Consider the following 19,845-nt stretch of genomic DNA (forward strand, 5'->3'; position numbering starts at 1 on the left):
TTCTTTAAATTATACATAAAGAATGCAAAAGCAATCAGAGAAGAACCTGAATATTTCATACTAAAACTAAATGTTTTATGATTGCTTACAGAGTGAAATTAATAAGGAGAGTTGGCCAATGCTGTATAATTTATACTGTGCTTAAGCAGGAAAACAGAGGCTAGTGCTCAGATTTGTTTGAAGCTGTGCTTTCCTTTTCTCAACTGGCAGAATGGAAGCCACTGCAAGGGCAGGGCTAACCTCCACCCTCAATCCAAGTAGCCCCTATTTTTGTTTATTGCGCATAACAACAGCTTTAAGAACAGTTAACAGTAACATTGTTATGACCATGGGCAAATAACAGTGTGTCTGCTTTTTTGTTTTTATCTGTCTTTCCTAACTATTTTGTCTGCTAACATGCTCCACACTCAGCCACGATGTCCTGACCTATTTAATGGCAAAAAGTCTACTAAGCATCTTACCTCTGAATTTCCTTTTGGGTACAAACCTTTGGAGCAAAGCCACAGTCTGGAGGTGTGGGAGGCTTACACGTTGCAGTACTCTGAACTCAGGTGATGATTTATTTGTCCAGTTCTAATGCTTGGCCAGAAACTGCGGTTCTGCACTGAGCTAAGAGAGCAGTACAGGTGCTAGAAGTGTTAGTCACAACTGCAGAGATTCAGCCAGTTGCAAAGTTTTCTCTAATGGCAACACAGAACTAAACAAGCTGAGAGCAAGAATGAAACATAAGACCAAGAAGGGATGATCTTCGTAAAGGGGATGAAGCTGTCAAAGTACTGAGGCAGCTAGAAAAGGGAGTGTGACACAAAGTGATACACTGCCTTTTCTGGGAGAAGGGAATTCACCCTCTCTGTGTGCTCACAGATTCCTGGGTGAGCGTATTACCTGGGCTTTATGTGCTTCACTTTCCATCTAGAGGACAACAGTATGGGGAGAGGATACAATGTGATCTGGTCAGTTCACACAATGATATAAGCACTGAGGGGCACAGATAAGCAAGGGATGATATACTCGGATGAGAAACTAAAAGTAGTATCAGCAACCAAATCTGGAGTTTTCTCACACCTATCACAGCCAAAAGAGGAACAGCAACAATGGCAGCAGCATTTTGGCATTCAAGGTGGGACACTGCAAGGACTGCAGAAACTCACCAGGCCTCAAGGAATACCTGCTGAGGAAATGTGGAATAAAAATCGTACTTCAATAGGAGGTACCTGAATGGACAAGGAGGGACACAGTTCTTTTTATTCCTTCTCATTTTAATGTCTTTTGGCACAATCAGAGTCCCCAAGAGTGGAATGACAAACCTGAAAATCCCATTACATGGGGGTGGACTTGGTTTTCTTCATGTGTTTTTAAATCCATTTAGATGACAGACAGATCAGAGCAAATTTACAGGGAAAGTTTCCTAGGTTTGGCACCCCAATGAATCTATAGTTCATCGCCCACCAAAGCTCAGTTCTCAGCTGACAAAAGCTGGTAGATGTCCTCTGCCTTTACCATCTGAGTGATCTTTCCTTGACCTTGCCAGAGCTGGTCAGTTGCCTCCACCGTGGTTTCACCATCAAGAATTTTTCAACTCAAACTCCTTAATGCTTGTGTCAAGTGGCTATTTAAACCCCTCAAATTCAAGGAATCAACCTTGGTGCATCAGAGAGAAAAGACTGTTCCTTTGACTGATCCCTTCTGTGACTCAAAGCCAAGCATACATTTGAACAAGTCAAACCATTCCCAGGGTTCATAAAACACCATGCCAGGCCTTGTGTGTTTTTCATTAAAGTCATACCAGTCTCTGAAAGCCAAGCAGTTTGCAAATCATAAGGATTAATATTTATTACTAATGAATGTACACAGCCGAAGCCCCTGCCCTTGAGAGTCTGCTGTTTACACAATATGGGCAGAACTGGCATGCACAGATGCAGCTCTGGTCTTGGTCCACTCCTGGGGAAGCTTGAGGGTGAAACCACCTTGGCTCCTGGACACAGAGGCAGATCATGGCCAGAATGTACTGGAGCTGGCACCTCAACCTCCTGGTAGCTCCTACCTGGAGGCCCAGACCCTCCTCTGTAATCGTGAGAGGCTGAGCCGCAGACTGCACAGTTCACACGTGTAAGCCCCTGCAGGACTTCTCCAGCTCCTAACGCTTGGCAAGGAGGCCCCGTCAGTCAGACTGCACACTGAGCTAAACATCAAGACACATCTGATGAATCACAAGTGCAGCAAGAGTCCAGAGGGCTACAAAACACCTCTAGGGATTTGTTTGTGCCAGATCTCTTACAAAATTAAAGAGGAATTAGCTACATATGTGAGTCAAATTGCTGTGGGATTTAAAAAAGGGGTTCAGCCTGCATGTTCAGATTTAGAAAAGGGATTCAGCTTGCCTTGCTCCAGAAGCTAGGCTGCCCAGAGGCCACCCTGCGTCTGGATCAGGGTGCCCACAAAGGTGTTCCGTGCAGTGCAGCTTACCCATCTTAAAGCAGTTACCTCACCTGAGGTGTAGCTATCCAGTCAAGCCCTTTGTGGTGGCATCAGCTCCCACATGGAAGTGCAGCAACTTCGAATCACCGTGGAGCACAGCCGTTACGTTCCTGAGAAGTGTCTCCACCCGGTGTGCGCTGTGGTTCCAAAGGTTTGTCAATTCATTTTACCTTCCTGACCGAGTGCTGATAAGCCCTGAGAGAAATTATGAGAAACCAAATGAAAATTCAGTGAAGAAATGAGTCAGTATAAACCAAGGGTGTCCACCATGACAAGCAGACACATATCCCAGGAAGGATACAACAGTTCCTAGTCTTCACATGCCAGGCAGTGGATGAGTGTGAGACTTAAGCAGCAGATTGCCTAGAAATTTCTTAAACTCCGCAGCTCCAGCGCTTCCTGAGCTGCTTGTGGTGTCAGCCAGGGGGACTCCGGTGTCCCAGGCTGGGGAAGGGCAGCATAGCCCACTGAAGAAAAGCAGTGTTCCTCAGAGGAGCTGTCACAGACTGAGCTCCCAGCTGGAGCTGGACCAGGAGCACATACTGTGCTGGCTGGCTGGGTCCTTCGCAGAAGAGGGTCAACATTCACCTACAGCTGTAGCCCAGCATTTTTGGTCCTTCCAATAGCTTCACTGCACTCAAGAGGGTTATCTGCTCACCTGCGGGTGAATGAGCAGCTAGAGGTTATGCACCATGAGCGCCTGCCTCTGTGGCTTCACGGTTCTTCTCAGCTCCCAAAGTTGAAGGTTCAGGCCATAAAACAGATCCAGCCAGGGATGGTCAGAAAACTAGCCTGCAAGGAGTTTGGAGAGAAAAAGAAAGCAGCAGCAATGGAAAACAAAGCTCACCAAGATTTCAGTGTACCAGGTCCCCATCATCTGCCTACATTTTGCCCACACACAGTTTAATCAGCATGCCAGGGAACCTGGCTCCCTGCCAACGGGAATGCAGATTCTGACAATTTGTCTAAAGTGCAGTCAGAAATTGCAGCTAAACAGAAAGAGCACTTCTTTTTTTGTTGTTGTTGGGTTTTTTTCATGTGTGTGTGTATATGGGCTTCTTCCCTCCACACCTCCCCACCCCACCCCCCCACCCCGAAACAATTACAACCTCTTAACTGCCGCCCACACCTCAGTTGCCTGAGAAACGCAGTGTGGGTACGGCTGTGGTAATAGGGACTTGGGTTTTACACTGTGCTTGCTATCATCAGCTGGCTGCAAGGCCCCCACAAAACTGTCCCAGCAGGATGTTTTAGCTCAGACGTGGAGAGTGTTCCCACCCCAGGCACAGCCCACTGCGAGCTCCTGCCACAGTGAGCATCTATTTGGATAAAGCCAAGGATGCAGTAACTGGCTGCCAGGGATGGCCCTGGCTCCATCCACCCCAGTCTCAGTACTTGTACTTACAGAACACCCAGCACAGGGGTGGGATGGGATGGGATGGGATGGGATGGGATGGGATGGGATGGGATGGGATGGGATGGGATGGGATGGGATGGGATGGGATGGGATGGGATGGGATGGGATGGGATGGGATGGGATGGGATGGGATGGGATGGGATGGGATGGGATGGGATGGGATGGGATGGGATGGGATGGGATGGGATGGGATGGGATGGGATGGGATGGGATGGGAAGCAGTGTGTACAAGAGCTGGGTATCACATATGCACTTCAGGCTTGACAGAGGCATTCTCCACACCCACCCTTCTCAGCAGCATCCCTGTCATCACCTTGATCAAAACCAATTCTCAAATGATAGGACATGCATCTGTGCTGAAGACTGCACCCACAGTAAGTGTCCAGAACCACACATCTTGGTTAACAAGTCCTGGCTGGAATTACCCTGAAAAGAGAAAGTGTGTTTTTTTACACTAGACACCTGGGCAGAGAGGAGAAGGTTGCTCAAACTGACTAAAATTATTCACCTTCCCAAAGAGGTGACAAAGCATCCCTACCCTGCACTCCTGAACTTAGCATCAAAGGGTGAGGCAGATCAGAAAGATGATTTCTGGCTGAACAAAGACATTTGGGGGGGCAGGGGCAGCGGGTGGGGAGAAAACCACCCAAACTCATGTATTTTGAACAATCTCTGTATAGTGGTGAGGGGAAAATGGGCTTCAGAGTTTGAGTTTGGGCTTTTTTTTCCCTGTCCTTTACAGCAAAGCCATTCCCCATCCAGCTGACAGTGCACAGTCCTAGGGATGCTGCTGTCTTCCAAGCTACAAAGCACAGGACGGAATATCAATCTTGGCTAACTCTGAGCAGTTTTCCCTGAAGGCCAGCACACAGCACACTCTCCTGACCCCACCGCAGCCCTGACAGTGTTCAAAGTGCCTCTGCAAACAATGGGGGCATAAGAACTTTTCACAAAAAGAACACTTGGACAAAGGGAGGCATTAGGCAACCTTCACAGGTGGCTGTTCCTTTCTTATTAATGGATTGTCTTCTCCAAGTGGTAACTGAATCTGTGTACTGTTCAATTGCCTCCCATACTTTTTTTCCCCAGTTTTGTTCAGATTTTGTCTTGCCTCTGGTTTTCAAACAGTCCATGGTTGCTCTCTGCTTGGGCAAACCATCTTTTCCATTTTCTTTTCCACAGTTTTTAGTCCCTGGTGCTATATTCTGCTTTCTTCTGCAGTCTTCTAGCCATCTGTACAGTATATTTCACCTACATTTCAAGACTGCACAGATGAAGGCCCACCAGTGCCTGTACATGTTCTTTGAGAAAACACAATGCTTGTGCACTATAAAAGTCTGTCCCTGAGATTTTAATTCACAGACCTTTCCCAATACGTCCTTTTCACTGTTATTTTTGCATTCTCAAGACTCATCCTTTAAAAACCTAAAGATTGTGCTTGTGATCACTGGCAGAGTTCCTGAATAATTCCAGTATCTTCAAAGATTTTTACAAATATCCCTGCAGTTGTCTAAGTCATTAAACTTTCTGTGGCTGAGGCAAGTTAAGACTAGGCAGGAACTGTCCTGGAGCCTTTCTCCCCGTGTAACGTTACTTAAAGAAGCAACTCCCTCCATTTGTATTGCAAGACCAAGATGTAACTGACTTAGGAAACTACAGCATTTAGTGATTAACCAACACATTACTAAGAAACTGGTCAATCTATTCAATATACTAATTTTCAAATAAACACACCACTATGGCTAATCTGCAATTATACTATTTCCTACTCTATTACACACAATTATAAAGCTGTTAATCTAACACTCCTAAATCTTATGAATCACACACATCTACTATTCACTTACAAATCCTCCATGTTTCCCACCCTACATGACCTACCACCAGGGTGGAAGTCTATCACTCTGCAGCTCATGCTCTCACACTGAGATTTTCAGACACAGACCTGATGGAAAGCCCAATGGGGAGTTCTGCCAGCTTGGGTTTGCAAGTCAGCATCACTGTCATCTGTACACACCTGCATTCTTCCTTTCAGAAGACTGCCTCGTCCTTTGTTCTTTACCTGATTTTCTACCTTACCTATCATTGTTTCTATTTCTGGAACAACTTTTGCTGCCACACTTATCCCCCTCTTTCTCTGCTCAAGTTCCTCCCTAAGACACAGCACATCCCTTGTTACTTCTTCCTCGCTGGCCCAATTCAGCAATCTGTACCAAAGTCTGGTGTTTCTGAAGTTGTTGCTGGGGCAATCTCAGCCTTATGCAGTATTCTTGATATCCCTGCCTGGGTACAGGGGGCCAAAACCTCCCCACAAATTGCCCGTTCATGTTAACAACACATGACCTTACACATTCTCCTAGGTAAATCAGTCTACTTAGCCTTGATTCCTCTATCTCATTCCAGTTAAGTTCCTTGTCTTTGTGTCTTATCGTCAAGAGCAGACCAACAAAACAAAGACCCACATCACCTACATACCTGATCTACTCCAAAAATAGCTTTGGAACGGGACTAGAAGAGATGCCCTAAAATTAACATTGAGAAACGTCAATTTAGCAGAAAACATGGAAAGAAAGAGCTGGAATATGCAATGTCCTGACAAACAAAAACCTGGGTTATCATATAATTCCACTTCAAACTCTACCTTAAAAGCTACTGTGTATTTTTGCCCTTTCCTTGCCGTTTAGGAGGCCACTGCAATACATTAGTGCTCTGCTGGGTAAGAACTTGCTTCACATTTCTAATCTAGAGATACTCATGACATTTGCAGACCAAGCTGTGCTTTACTTTTGGGCTAAGTCACTCTCTCATGCTACATTATTTATAAATAGCTGAAGAGATGTGTAGCTTCTGTGGACTGTGGAGGTTTCACCTGCATATACAAGCTAGCCTTTTCAGGCTCCCTTCACAATTGTATTCTGTACTTGGAAACCTGAACTGAAAATGGACAATGAAATGAATATCAATGCATCTGTCTTTCACTTTGCACCTGTTCTGTCATTTTGTTCTAGTTTAATGCATTGTGAGCAATGTGACGTGACTAATGATTCCAGGCAGAAAATCACCAGAAAATGCTCAGCGTTGACTTTGTCAGCTAGGAAGACAAAATAGGAAAAGATGCGGTGAGTAGCACTGACATTAACATTCAGACACAGTAAAAATATTCATTTGGGCCACCCACTCCCACCCATCCTCACCACCACTTTGTTTAGTCTTTTCATAAAAGACATACTAATCCAGGATCATGCATTGGAACCAAAAACCCTGAGTGCTTTGAAGTAACCAGGATGGAACAGCAATGAAAAAATCTGACACCCCATGGCATGGTGTGGAAAAAAAAAAAAAAAAAAAAAAAAAGCACGTAACTATCTCAAGTGCTGGAGGTCTTGCTATTCATCTAAAGGCAACATGCAGAGTCTCTAGGAGGAAAACATACAAAGAAACAATCATCTCAAGATGGTCAAACATTCACAGAGATTCTGGTAAGAAAAAACATGTCTTCCCTACTATTGTCTCCAGTTCTACTATAAAGCTTCTCCACGTCCCACCTGGTATTGGACATGTTCTCTTCATTTGCCATGTTACTCACTCTCCACACAGTATCCTATCTTCCCATGTCCAACCCCAGAACAGCAAGCACAAGGCTGTTGCTTTCTGTGTGTTGTACAGCCTGCTTCCTCTCACTTTGGACAGCCATTGTTTCTTACCCACTCCCACCTCTGTCCTTCTGCACTCCCACTTTTTCTTTAGTGTACAGCTTTTCTCTCTCTCATGGAACCCTGCTTCCCATCCACCAGGCCAATCCAATTGCAATTCCCAAACTTGATGGCACCCTCAAACTGCCTCATAAAAAATCTTGAGGTCACCTCCCAATAATCTCTGAACAGCTGTTTGCTGCAGTCTCCCTGTTCCATCCATGTGCTGGTAAACCCATTTTTGATCAGTTAATTCTCTTCTTGGTGTCTCTTCACAGCTAAGTAGTAATAATTCTGCAGGCTACATACCCTGCAACAGCCTGGAGGGGAGGTAACCTCTTGCAGAGGTGTGAAAGTTAAGATCTGCCCTCTTGCAGGACTAGCCTGCACGCAGTACGCTGGCTGCATTGGTTACTCCAACCACGTGCCTCCTCATGCTTCCTTCGGTAAGGACTGTCGGCTATATATTTATGTGGGGTTGCACCGGCCTTTGCCCTGGCAGAGGTATGCAGGTCTTGACCATGTTTCTGTAAGGCAGACTGTACGTGCATCCTCCAGCTCAAGAAACCTTGAAACTGCTGACTGACAGAAGTCAGAAGTGTGCACTGGGGAAACAGCTGCACCAGCTCATTGGTCTGTATCCTTCTCGAGCAGGACAGCCAGAAGCTGCTGTATGAGCCGGTAAAGCCACCTTCATGCTGTTACTCATAGGAAGCAATAATAAAGGCTCCAATAAAAAACATTCAACTGCAGAAGATGAAATACATTTGGTTTATTTCTTTCTAAAGTTTGTACATATACATATATTGTTATACGTATGTGAGATCCTTCACTAGGGTTGCTTGATTTCAATTACATAAAAATTCTTGGGAAGCTTGCAGGCTCTCTGTTGCCCGTAAGCAACATTTATTCCAACTTATAAAAACACAGAGGAACAGAGTTATCGTCAGGAACATGGACACAAGAGAGAAGTCTACTTTATATCTCACAGTTTCAATACATCAAAGGCAAATTATTTATCTGTATACCGTAGGCTTACTTTATCAGCAATGATAAAATAGAGGAAAATATTTATATACAGTCACCTCAAGTGAAAAATAAAGCAATGTAAACTTAAAATCCAAAATATTATTTTAAATGATATAACAATATCCCCAAAAATCCTTCTTCCAAGGGGAAGAGGACTGATTAAGTGCCTTCATTTATCAAGAAATGATCGTTCTAGTACCAGTTACATGAAGCAGAATAAGGGAGGGCATCCTGTAGTATCTGTAGAAAAGAGTGACAACTCTGCTTCAGGAAAGCATCTCTGTAAGCAAGTATATGTTTGAGTCCTCATGGACATCAGCAGCACGTGAACACATCTCCCATGAACTTGACTTAAGTCTGCACAGCTCTGACTCTGATCACTGAGGAGTATGCTTTTCTGCCCATGCATGTTCCCAGGGACAAAATAGGGTGCCCTGGTGGTGGGACAGCCTCAAACCCAAGACAATGACCATGCCAAGAGTCAGAGCAGCAAGTTTCACGCCGCTGGAAAAGATTTAGTGACTACCTCAATGCTGCTTCACAGCAGACCAAGAAGTTACCACAAGCAGTGAGACCGGGACTGCGTCTCTAGTGTGTTGCATGAAAAATACACCAGCGATTCAGTGATGAAAGTAAACCACATTTGAGGTTATCAGAAAGAAGGTTCCTACACTTGGCAAAAGGGATGAGAGACCACCAACAGGAAAGGTCTTGCAAGGACTGCTCTCAGGCCCTGTAAGATTAGGTCTGCACATAAGAGACGCACAGGGTGTGTGTACACACATGTGCAAAATGTTCTTGTGCACTACCACTACCAAGAGTTACTCTTCCCTGCTGAGTATCATGCAACAATAACTGAAAATTCAGTCCCCTTTCTTGGCATAATGAAAAACAACTCTGCAGCAGCTCAGGTGGAGGGCAACTGACACTTTCTAGCTGTGCCTCTGAGTGTGACAGTGCTCACCACCATCTTCCCACTATATCACCATGGGAGGCAGGTAACCCAAGGGAGAAGCTCTGTGCCTGAAAAGGGATTGCAGGATTACAGCTTGCCCAAAGCAAGGTGATGGGGTTGTCCCTCTTCATTTTATCCTGAGCTACAGTCCACTCATGTCTCAGTTCTGCAAAACACAATCACTGTGGCCATGGTCCAGTGAAGTACAAAGGCATGGCTTCACTGAGGTTGCTCAAGTGCTTCAAGGTTAACTGAATGACAAGTTTTATGACTCCAGGTAAGAAACCTACCCTCAGGCTTTGCTTTCCCTTTCCAGGGATAATGCAGATAATGCTAGTGTTGCCCTGACTAGAGCACAATAGGAAAACCCACTGGGTTTCCATACGTCTTTTTACTTAGACCAGCAACTTGTTAAAAAGTTTTTTTAATCTCCCAAGGGAAAACTCTGGGAGGCATATGAGATGCCAGAGATATTTCAGCCCTGCCGCTCTTCTTCTCCTGGCTGATGAGCCAGACATTCTTTCAAAAATCTGTACAGTTGCAGAAAGAAACCCTCACTACTGCTGTACGGCCGTATCTACAGGAGACATCACAGGCACCTGTCCTCCTTGGACACTTTTGAACATGATGTCCCCTTGCTGAATTTTCACAGAGCGAGGTCAACATTTTCAGAAGTAAAGCTGTGTATTAGATCCCCGGAGTGTGATTTTCAGAAGTGAGCACAGATGCTCCCGGTGCAGGCACTGGGTGACATCAACAGGGAGAGAGTCAACCCAGTGTTAAGCTAGCAGAAAATCCCACCCAGTAATCCTTACTTAGACTCTGAAATATATGCCTTTGCTTTTGACGTGCAGAATAACAGGCAGGTCCTGGCGGACAACACATGGAGATCAAGGCAGCTCAAGGGATACCCTAAATCTGCAGAAGTTCTGATGACAGTTTAACCTAATTTGAGAGAACTAGAACAACAAGCAACCTAACAAAGCCTGCAGCTGCTGAAGTGCTTTGACCAAAATACGCCTCAGAAAAGAACAGCAGGCTTTGGAGTGCTGAGCCACAGAAGCCGTACTATACCTATGAAATATGTACACACATCTATAGGCATCACTTAAACATGTTCACCAAGTAATGTAAGTCTCAGATTGTACCTCATACAAAGAGTAGTGGTTTTAAAGTTACCAAACTGCCAAAAAACTCTCTTCTTTTAGCCAAGTTATAATCCCAACCTTGAGTAAGAGGACATATTTGTCATGAATATGTACAGATTAAAAAAACCAGCACACAACCCACCCCTGTTCTCATCCTACAGCCTTTCAGAATTTGACAGCATTAACATGAGGTTTTCATAAGCGTCTAAGTGATTTAAGACTTATATCACTGACAGTTTGCCCTGTACAGTGACATAGACTGGGTATCATCCATCTCCCTTCTCCCAGCAAGAGGCTCAGGGGAGTTTTTTTGTGTAAAACAAGTCTCCACAGCAGCTTAGCTAGCTGCTCTGTGGTTACACCAGGATATTCACTTACCCAAGGAGAAGCTGAAATCTTGCCTGCTTAGACAAAAAGTAACTTTTCGTGCTGGTTTCATTTAAGTGACTTACATACAGGACCACCGCTTCAGAGTGGCTACCAATTACAGTGGTTTATGTCAGTGAAAAATCCTGCCCTTGTAGTCTGTAGCACTTTCAATCCTTGCATTGCTAAGTGATGTACTTTTCCTCAGTCCAAATAAACCTCTGGCCTATACCCCAGCTGATTCCTGGCACAGATTTAACAGCAGATGCCATGGGAGGTCCCTCATTGTTTAAACATTTATAATTTTTACATAGTAGTTCACTGCTCAAAGCGTAGCACAGGGAACGCTTTGGGCTGGCCTAAATTTGCTCCTTCTGACCATGCAGCAAAGTCATGGAAAGCTGTTGCATGCATTTGCTAAGGGAACTGCTCTAGTAATTAAAATACAGCCTCAATGCAGCTAACAAAATAGACAAGCGAGGTATCCTCTCCAAGGTACCTTGGAGAGTGCTGAACTGCTCAACTGGATGTTGCCAACAGGAGAGCAGATACACATTTCCCCAGGACCTGTCCTCCTTGCTCTTATTTAAACCAGCCACCTTACAACAGGAACGTGGCATCCCTGGATGAGGGTGCTGCTGTCACAAGGAAGAAAAGCAGCAGGTGGTAGGGACAGTCTCTCAACAAGCACAATGCAGGTGAAAAAGGAAGCCAGCATTTCCAATTACCCCCAGCGCTGAGGGTAATGCTCAAGCACACAGTGCCCAGCAGGTGACCAAGCACAGAGGGTGGCACTAGTTTTCTGACTGTAAAGGAAGTATTGTCCCGCGCACTGGTGCTCAGCTTAGGTGGTATCACTTCTCTCGATAGCATTTTCTGGATGCTGACAAAGCCTCTTGTTGGTAGAGCAAATGTTCAGGCCCCACAGAGTGAAGCTCCAGGTGAAGCAGCTCACTATACTACACCTATGCTGCTGGGAGAGCTCTGGGAGAGAGGAGAGGAGAGGCCAGGCATACTGCTTCCTATATGCACTAAAAATATCCTCTAAAAAGCACAAGCTGGAGACCAGCTCTTTCAAAGCAATTTCTGAGACAGCTTCGTTGGTTTACCCCTCTAGGCAGCCTAGGTATCGAATGCTGGGAACACAAGCTGGGGAGCTGTGGTCATGCTCTGGAGAGAAATGTAGACTTCACAACTGCCCTCTCAAAGCTGATGTGACATCCCAGAGCCTTGGAGAGGGCAACAGTGGGAAAAATTTTAAAGAAGGAACAAGCTGGAACATTGCTTGAGATAAAGTGTGTATACTGCCTTTGTCTCTGCAAAAGCAGCTGGCGTTTCTAACAACCTGGATACAATTTCTCTGTGCTTGGGGGACACTGGTTGAAAATGGCTTCTCTTTTTTTTTTTTTTTTTTCTTTTCTTCCTTTTTAAACATTTTTTACAGCTCCCCAAAAGGCTGCAAAATGTATGGCCATTTGATTTGGAAAGTACCCAGCTCCTTGCAAAACAGCATTTCAAAGTTTCACCACAGCATGGGTTGCCTGTGCCTATAGCCTCTGCCTCTGAGACTTTTGGAAACAAGACTAGGAATGCCTCAATTGTCTGGTCTTGAGTGTGGGAGGGGGGACCTTGTGTCCCTGCAGCATAATGCTAGAGGATCATGGCAGTCTGAAACTCTGTCTCGCACCTCCCAGCTATAACTGTGGTTGGAAACACAGGCTACCAACGAGCAGAATGAAAAAGCTGTTCACAGGGTTATCCATTCAATGCAGTACTGCTTCAGGGCAGATTTTCTCAAGGCAAGATGGGACAGTCAAATTTTCTAGATTGCTGTAAGCATGGAAGGAAAGAGACCTGTTATACAGAAGCAGCTGAGGTGCTAAGATGACAGACAGGAGCAGCTTGACAGAAAAGGAGGAGGAGCTGTCAGACTAACTGTGATAAGGCCAAAATTGATTTAGGGATGGAGAATGCAGAGATGGTAAGCGGTATGCTGTCTGCAGAGAAAAGCCTTCCCCGCTTTCAAGAACATTGCCATATAATGCCTCCAGAAGCCCAGTGATAACCCTGCCTTTGGCTTTCTCCACTGCCACAACCACCTCCTCATGGAAGGGGCTGCTCTAATGAAGCAAGAACCTCACTCCTGCACTGGAGAAAGACAAAAATACCGGCTGTTTCAAGCCAGAAGAACTACAGAAGGCACTGTAGCTGTGAAAAATCACTGAACAATTCTGGTCTCTGGAGGTCTGCTAGTCCAAACCCCTGCTCAAAGCAGGGCTGTGCTCAGCACTGCTCTCCAGGAGAGCCCCCAAAAGTGGACAGACTGCACCCTGGGAGCAGGTGGGATCAGAGGGAAAACACTTAAGTGATGAGCTGTTACAAGCTCTTAAAAAGCTTCTGGTAACCATTTACAAGTGGCTGGCTACAGATGAAAAAACTGTCTGAGTCAGCGTCGCAGCTGAACAGCGTTCCCCCACAGCTCCGCTGCATTAATCACTCTGCTGGGTGACTTATCTCTCTACATCAATTAAAGACACAACATAAATACTGGATTTAAAAGCTGTAGTCATGTTCACTGGTCCATGCGTGATTTATCTGCAGGACGCACACAAACACACAGCCGCCCCAAAGAGACTCTTTTAGCAGCTGCTGCTGAACGAAAACCATCTCAACCAGATCCCTGCATCCTGGTGACTCCTGGAGAAGAGTGTGGTTTTGGCTTTGGGAGAGTATCATACCTGCTTTGGTCACTGAGTGGGGAGAGGGGGAAGGCAGTTTTGCCCTTCTCCTTAACCCCTCTTCTGTGAGGTGCAACAAACTCAGTGAGACCTTTTCCTGCCTCTCTTCCCTCAGTCAAGGAGAGGAGATGGTCCAGCCTCTGGAGGGTTAGCAACCAGCAATGCTTCAGAGTAGGATGGATCCATCCATGACCTCTGCCTGCATCTTGAGAGGGGGGGATGCCTCTCTTGACATGCAGGCAAGGCTTTGCCTGAGCAATGGTTGCACACTGCAGGAGGGAGGATGACAAGGAAGGATGACGCCTCTCTGCATCACTGACACAAAGGCTGGGTTACACACACATGCTTGTAGTGATCTGCCGGTAAGTCCTGCTCACACTGAGCCCCCCTGGAAAGCGGCAGGCTGCTCTGCTGATACCAAGCTCTGGTGCATGGTGTGTCCCAGAGGAGGGCTGGAAATCAGCAGAGTATCCTTGCATACTGCATGCAACAGCAGCTGCTGAATCACTGAGGTCAAGCACTGGTCTCTGCTAAAGGCAAACATTTCAGCAAAGAAAGGCAAGGTACTGGGTCTCATGCAAAGCTACTTGGCCAGACTCTCAGTGGTACCACTCAAGCACTCAAGAAGATGCACCACTGACCTCCTGAGAACCTGCCCCCACCCTTTACAAGGGTGGGGTGGGGTGTGTCAAGGTTGGGGGGCAAGCAAATTATGGTGCTGCTGAGTAAATGATCCCATTCCTAAGGGAGTCTAGGAACAGCCCTAGGCATTCACAACAGGATCACCTTTTTCTCTGCCTCTGAAATGTGCATTTTCATATGGGTGCCTAGGATGCCTAGAATTTGTAAAGCAATGGGGCAAAACAGCGTTAATTAAAACTTGAGCAGAACCTGACAAATTCTCAGTAAACTAATTTGCACACCTCAGCAGTCTCACCAAGAGTACTCCAAGCTCAACAAATGTTCAATGACTAAAAAACGCAGTGAAAAACTGCATTTTCTAAGCCCAGATGAGACTTAAAAAAATATACCCTAAGCTGTTTACAAGTATACATGGAAATAGAGAATAAATAATGAAAAATGAAAAAAAAATCATCATTTTTGTAGTTTACTTTTTGACTTCCATTGCTTCGAATGATCTCCTCTGCAATGACTCTGAAGAGGAATTATCCAGTTTCTGTGTCAAAGCTGGGAAACGCATTTTAGAGAAATAATTTCTTTTTGAGCTCAGCAATTTAACTGCAGTCTACAGCATGCAGAATATTTTTAAAAGCTGGGGGAAAAATGTTAAATGTCACCTCTTTGCCTTTTAAAGCACTGCACTCCATAATCACAAGAGGTTTGCTGGGCATGTTCCAGCCTGCCTTGAAAAAGCTCATCCAGACAACCCCACCCTGACAGCCAAGCAGGGCCCATTTACAAATCTGCACAAATTTTTTTTGTTTCTGCCGCATGCTTCCTAACCCTGTTATTTAAGACAGAACAAGTTTTCTTCTCAAATGTGCGTTTGGCATTCCCCAAATGAATTTCTTCTCTCTCTTATGCTTGTTTGTTTTAAACCACCAGAGCATGATGAACAGCTGCAGCGATCTGGCTTTGTTTCCCCTCTGTGAGCTGTTGATCTACCACACTTGATTAATTCAAAGAACCCCTCCCAATGAGCACCATCATGCACCTGTCTGCACTGAGTCTCCTAACTTAGCATGCTGTACCACACCACTTTGGCTCCAGCAGCAGAAAGCATCTCTCTTCTTCAGGAAGAGGGCTGAACATTTTGCTCTATTGTAGTAAGCATGCACAACTTCCGAAGCCCCAGTGCTTGGGAAGCAGTGGCTGTTTCTACCGGGGACTCCGCAGTTTTAGCAGTGTTGCCTGGGCTAGGGCCAACCTCCTGACTTCTGGCGCAGAGTGGCCACTTTCAGCGGCAGATGCCAGATGTGAGCGCGCGCGTCCCAGCATCACATGTGGAAACAGTCCCATGTGGTTTTGCTGCTGGACTGCAACTGCAAGGATTGATTTGCTTCAATACCTCCCACCATCTGAGACCGCAGCATCTCCATTACAGCCATTGTCGAGCACAACACCAGGAAAGCTGTTGCACAGTGGTCCTCAGCAGGGGAGGCAAGTCACACAGGGCTGTTAAGGTCCTTCTCTCTTTCATCACTCCCTGTCCTGCCCACAAGACTGGCAATTCAATAAGGTAGATTAACTGACTTCGGGAAGTCTGGCAAAGCACAAACCACTCAGGCAGTAATTTTTTTGATGTGTGGCCCTTTGACTACTTCGGCTGGAAACACCAGCACGTTTCTAAACAGCCCTTGCGTTGATCTTGATGTTTATATATGCGTTAAGAATTGCATCCATCAGGAAATCTGTCCTGTGCCAGGCACAACAAAAATAACAGCAACAAACAAATTTCAGCTGGCCCTCAACATTACCTCCCAAGGTGCTCTGTGGGAAAGGCCAGTTCGGTTGTACTACTCCATACAGGGGAAGGGTGCGGCAAAATGGGAGAGACCTGTCCGAGCTCACCCAGTGGACCAGTATCAAACCTGAGATTAAAACCCAGTGTGTTAAGTAACAGGTGAGCCAGCGCTCTCTGCAGAGCCATGATGCTGCCCAGGCAAGAAGGGCTGGGAAGTAGGAAAATTATTTCTTCTTTTCTTTCTACTCCCAGTGCCTAAAGACTGCTGGCCACCCCAAGGGTCTGTGGCACAAACAGGGCTTTCAGGTATGGAAAGCTCTACTCACAGTGGTCTTTCCCTGTCCTGTGCTTCTCTCTGAAAGCCTGGTACAGAGTACACGTGAGCTGGAAGGCAGGCTGCTTCCCTGCAGGTGCAGCGTAGGATCTGCCAAAGCTGAGGCTGATGTGAGGCTACTCCAGGCACAGAGTAGCCAGGACAACATCACACTGGCCTGCAGTGAGGACACATCTGTCCCCTTCTCCAGTTTGCACCAGCCTCTTCCGCCTATGGGAGCCAAAGCAGGAAAATGGAGAGCTGAGGAGAATCCCTTCCTGAAGGGAAAAGGCAAAATGCTTTGTCACTAGCACAGGAATTGCAAACACCTATCTGTGCACATCAACAAGGAAACTCCTGGACAGGGGAGTATCAGGGTACAATAGATCATAAGGCTCTATATAGCAGCTAAGTGAGAGCGTATAGTTAAAAACTACACAGAGGCCCTTTATCTTTACAATACAATGCTGATGGCTGACATCTACAGCAGCCTCCTGCACAAACAAATTTAAAGCCCAGGTATTCATTCTGACTGGGTGATCCCTAATCTCTCTGATTGCAAAGACAGCACAGTTTTGGATACCTCCCAGCCTGCTAACTCAGGAGAAGACTCTCCTTGGAAGGAAACAAATTATTGCAATGCTGTCATCCCAGCATTGCCAGAGGTTCCCAAGTTTCATTCGTTTACACTCGTGGGTCCAGGGTCAATGCAATAACGACAAGCAACAGTGACTACTGTAGCACCTGCTGCTAAGTACCAGTACTAACATGCTCTGTATTGTCAGGAAACCAGCGTTCCCAGCATCCCAGGCTCTTCCCAGCCTTCTGCAGCTGCCCATTCCCACAGATTTTCTCACAGCTACAGCCTGCATATACAGCACTGCAGCATTTGTCCAGTTACTTTTCCCACCCACCACATAAATAAAGTGACAAGTGACTTGAGATATGAAAGCCACATGCCGATGGGAGGAGATAAACGGGGAAGAGACAGAATATACGTCACAGCGCTCTACCCCTCCCCCAGCTCCTTTAGAAACAGAACAACACAAAAAAGTCCCGATGCTTCAACTGCTAAATGATAAATTAACAAAGCAAAGCAAAGCAGGAGCAAAGACATCTCCCACAATCTGCACAGAAACAGCAAAATATACAATAGAAAATGTCACTAACACCCCATTCAGGCAGATGCACTTATTTTTTGTGAATGACAGGTTATTAAATGAAAAAATTTTGACCACCGGTACTTTGCTGCATGGCTGTTCCCCTAGTTGTCATTTCCATCCTAAGTGACCTTCTGCTTAATGCTGGGTGTTTCTGGCTTGTAGTCCTTCCTCTCCGAGACATTGCGTTTCACCTTGGCACTGACTGGAGACTCCTGATTCAATGAAGGGCTCGAGTGGGATTTCTTCAGTCCTGGTGCATCGTTCTCTCCTCCGCTCAGCAGCTCCTTCACCCCTTCTTTCAGAAGGCCAACATAAATCTCATAGCGATTTTTCTGGGAAATGAAAAGAAAGGCCCCAATCAGTCTGAAGAAAGTCTGCAGAAGCACTTGGGAGAATGTCTGGGTAACTTAATGGTTTCTGCTGGCCTTGAAAGCCAGGAGCCTAATATGGATGTGAACAATGGTACCTGCTGTGGACACGAACAATGGTGGTTAATGTAAATTACATTGTACAAAAAGGATTTCAGGCAGGCTGAGCCCAGGGGTGGTGTGCATTTAGAGGCATTCAGTTCTGCAGCACATAAATCCTGGTGCTCTGCTGGAACAGTGGCTCTCAGCTAGTTGGAGCGCGTGGTGATTTCCAAGTAACACCATCAAGCGAAAGCTTGCTGACCATAGTCACGCTGGGTCATATTCTGTGCTCACACATATTAAGATGTTATGTGCCCCACACAGGCACAGAAATAAAGTGCAGCAAACTAAGGGACAACAAAAATCCTGCTCTGGTTGGCTGCAGCTCTCCCCTGCAACCCTCCACTCCCACCAGCAGGTCCTGCTTTCCTTGCTTCAGTCCACGGGGGAAAAACCAAAGCATGGTCCTGCTAAGGCCACCACTGAGCCTGTGAGAGGATACTCTGCAAGTCCAGACCTTAAAAAGGAGCAGATGAGAGGGCTATGACAGCAGCACAGCATGTTCCCCTGACAGGGCCACTCATTGTGAATGATGAAGGTTGCTCTCTTTCTAGACGCTTGTATTTTTCAACTGGAAAAAGTTCACTTTACTGTGCCCCATGTCCACTTATTCTGTTCCTTGTCTGGAATGGAGAGCTCCCACCCCAACTAAAGATTTTGCTCTGTGTTCCTCAATAGCATCTTTCTGCACAGGATACCACAGCAACCAAGAAATAAGGGTACGTTAACAGAAGATTCCTGCAGGGCCTCAAAACCAGAAGCTGGGGCATGAGGTCCTGAGAACTGAGCAACCCAGCTCCTGGGATTTGTGTAATAACCTGCCCCTGACATATCCACTAAAGAGGTGGTGCAGGCGTTGTAATTAAGGTGATCTCAGTGGGCTGGGACCAGGGAAGGAGGATGTAAACATTGCACTGATTGTTAATTTATACTTCAGAGTGGCAAAACATCTGCCAAACTATTATGTTCCTGACAGAGGAAAAGGTGTTTAAGAAAAATTCTTCCAAATTACAATAAAATAATGAAGTTTTCTCAAAAACAATTATTCAAGGGTAGAAGTCAAAAAGCTTGGTAACTGCTTTGAAGTGTGGAATATATAAGGGGCGGGGGGGGGGGGGGGGGGGGGCGGGAAGGAGAGAACATGACTGGGTTTCCAATGAGTCTCTGAATAAGCAACACCTCATAGAGGAGGATCATTAAAGGATCCAGCTAAAAATTAAATAAAAAGCATTTTTATCAATTCCATATCTGGAGCTCCAGCTCCACAATGTGAGAGACAAACAGATGAAGCAGGTAAGATGTGTCATTCAATAAAAAAGGAAATGGAGAAACAGCAAGCAGAACCATGATGATGATGCATTGGGGTGATGAATGATTCATCACACAACAAACGGGACACCTCTGCAAAACAGAAGGCAAGCCAGTGCTCTAAGCCTGGGATTGATGTAATATTCATCAAGGGAGAGAGGGACTTCCGTATGGACTTCTGTTCTTTTTTGGTCCAGTAAACATCACTAGGGTCACAAGACCCAGCAATCAGAATGGAAATCCAGGATCATCTTCTGCCCTGTATGTCTGGCAATGGCCATTTTGCCCTGGACTTTGTGGACTCATGATTTCACAATTAAACCATGCATTTGCAACTGCAACC

The 19,845-nt window shown here is 45.8% G+C and overlaps 1 protein-coding gene across 5 annotated transcripts in view; it reads right to left on the reverse strand.

Annotated features, from left to right (window-relative positions):
- Positions 1–1,238: 1,238 nt before the first annotated feature.
- The window catches only part of PSD3 (pleckstrin and Sec7 domain containing 3), a 118,398-nt gene continuing 99,791 nt past the window's right edge, over positions 1,239–19,845 (reverse strand). For 3 of the 5 annotated variants that reach the window (XM_040579427.1, XM_040579431.1, XM_040579430.1), the window contains one exon: positions 8,345–18,056. In XM_040579427.1, the coding sequence (XP_040435361.1) occupies positions 17,844–18,056 (213 nt within the window). In that variant the 3' untranslated portion in view covers positions 8,345–17,843. Of the gene's footprint in view, positions 3,271–4,181; positions 4,322–8,344; positions 18,057–19,845 lie in introns of those variants that run through there. The other 2 variants (XM_040579429.1, XM_040579428.1) reach the window with 2 other exon arrangements.

This window comes from Falco naumanni, chromosome Z (genome assembly GCF_017639655.2).
Source record: "Falco naumanni isolate bFalNau1 chromosome Z, bFalNau1.pat, whole genome shotgun sequence".
Taxonomy (NCBI): Eukaryota; Metazoa; Chordata; class Aves; order Falconiformes; family Falconidae; genus Falco; species Falco naumanni.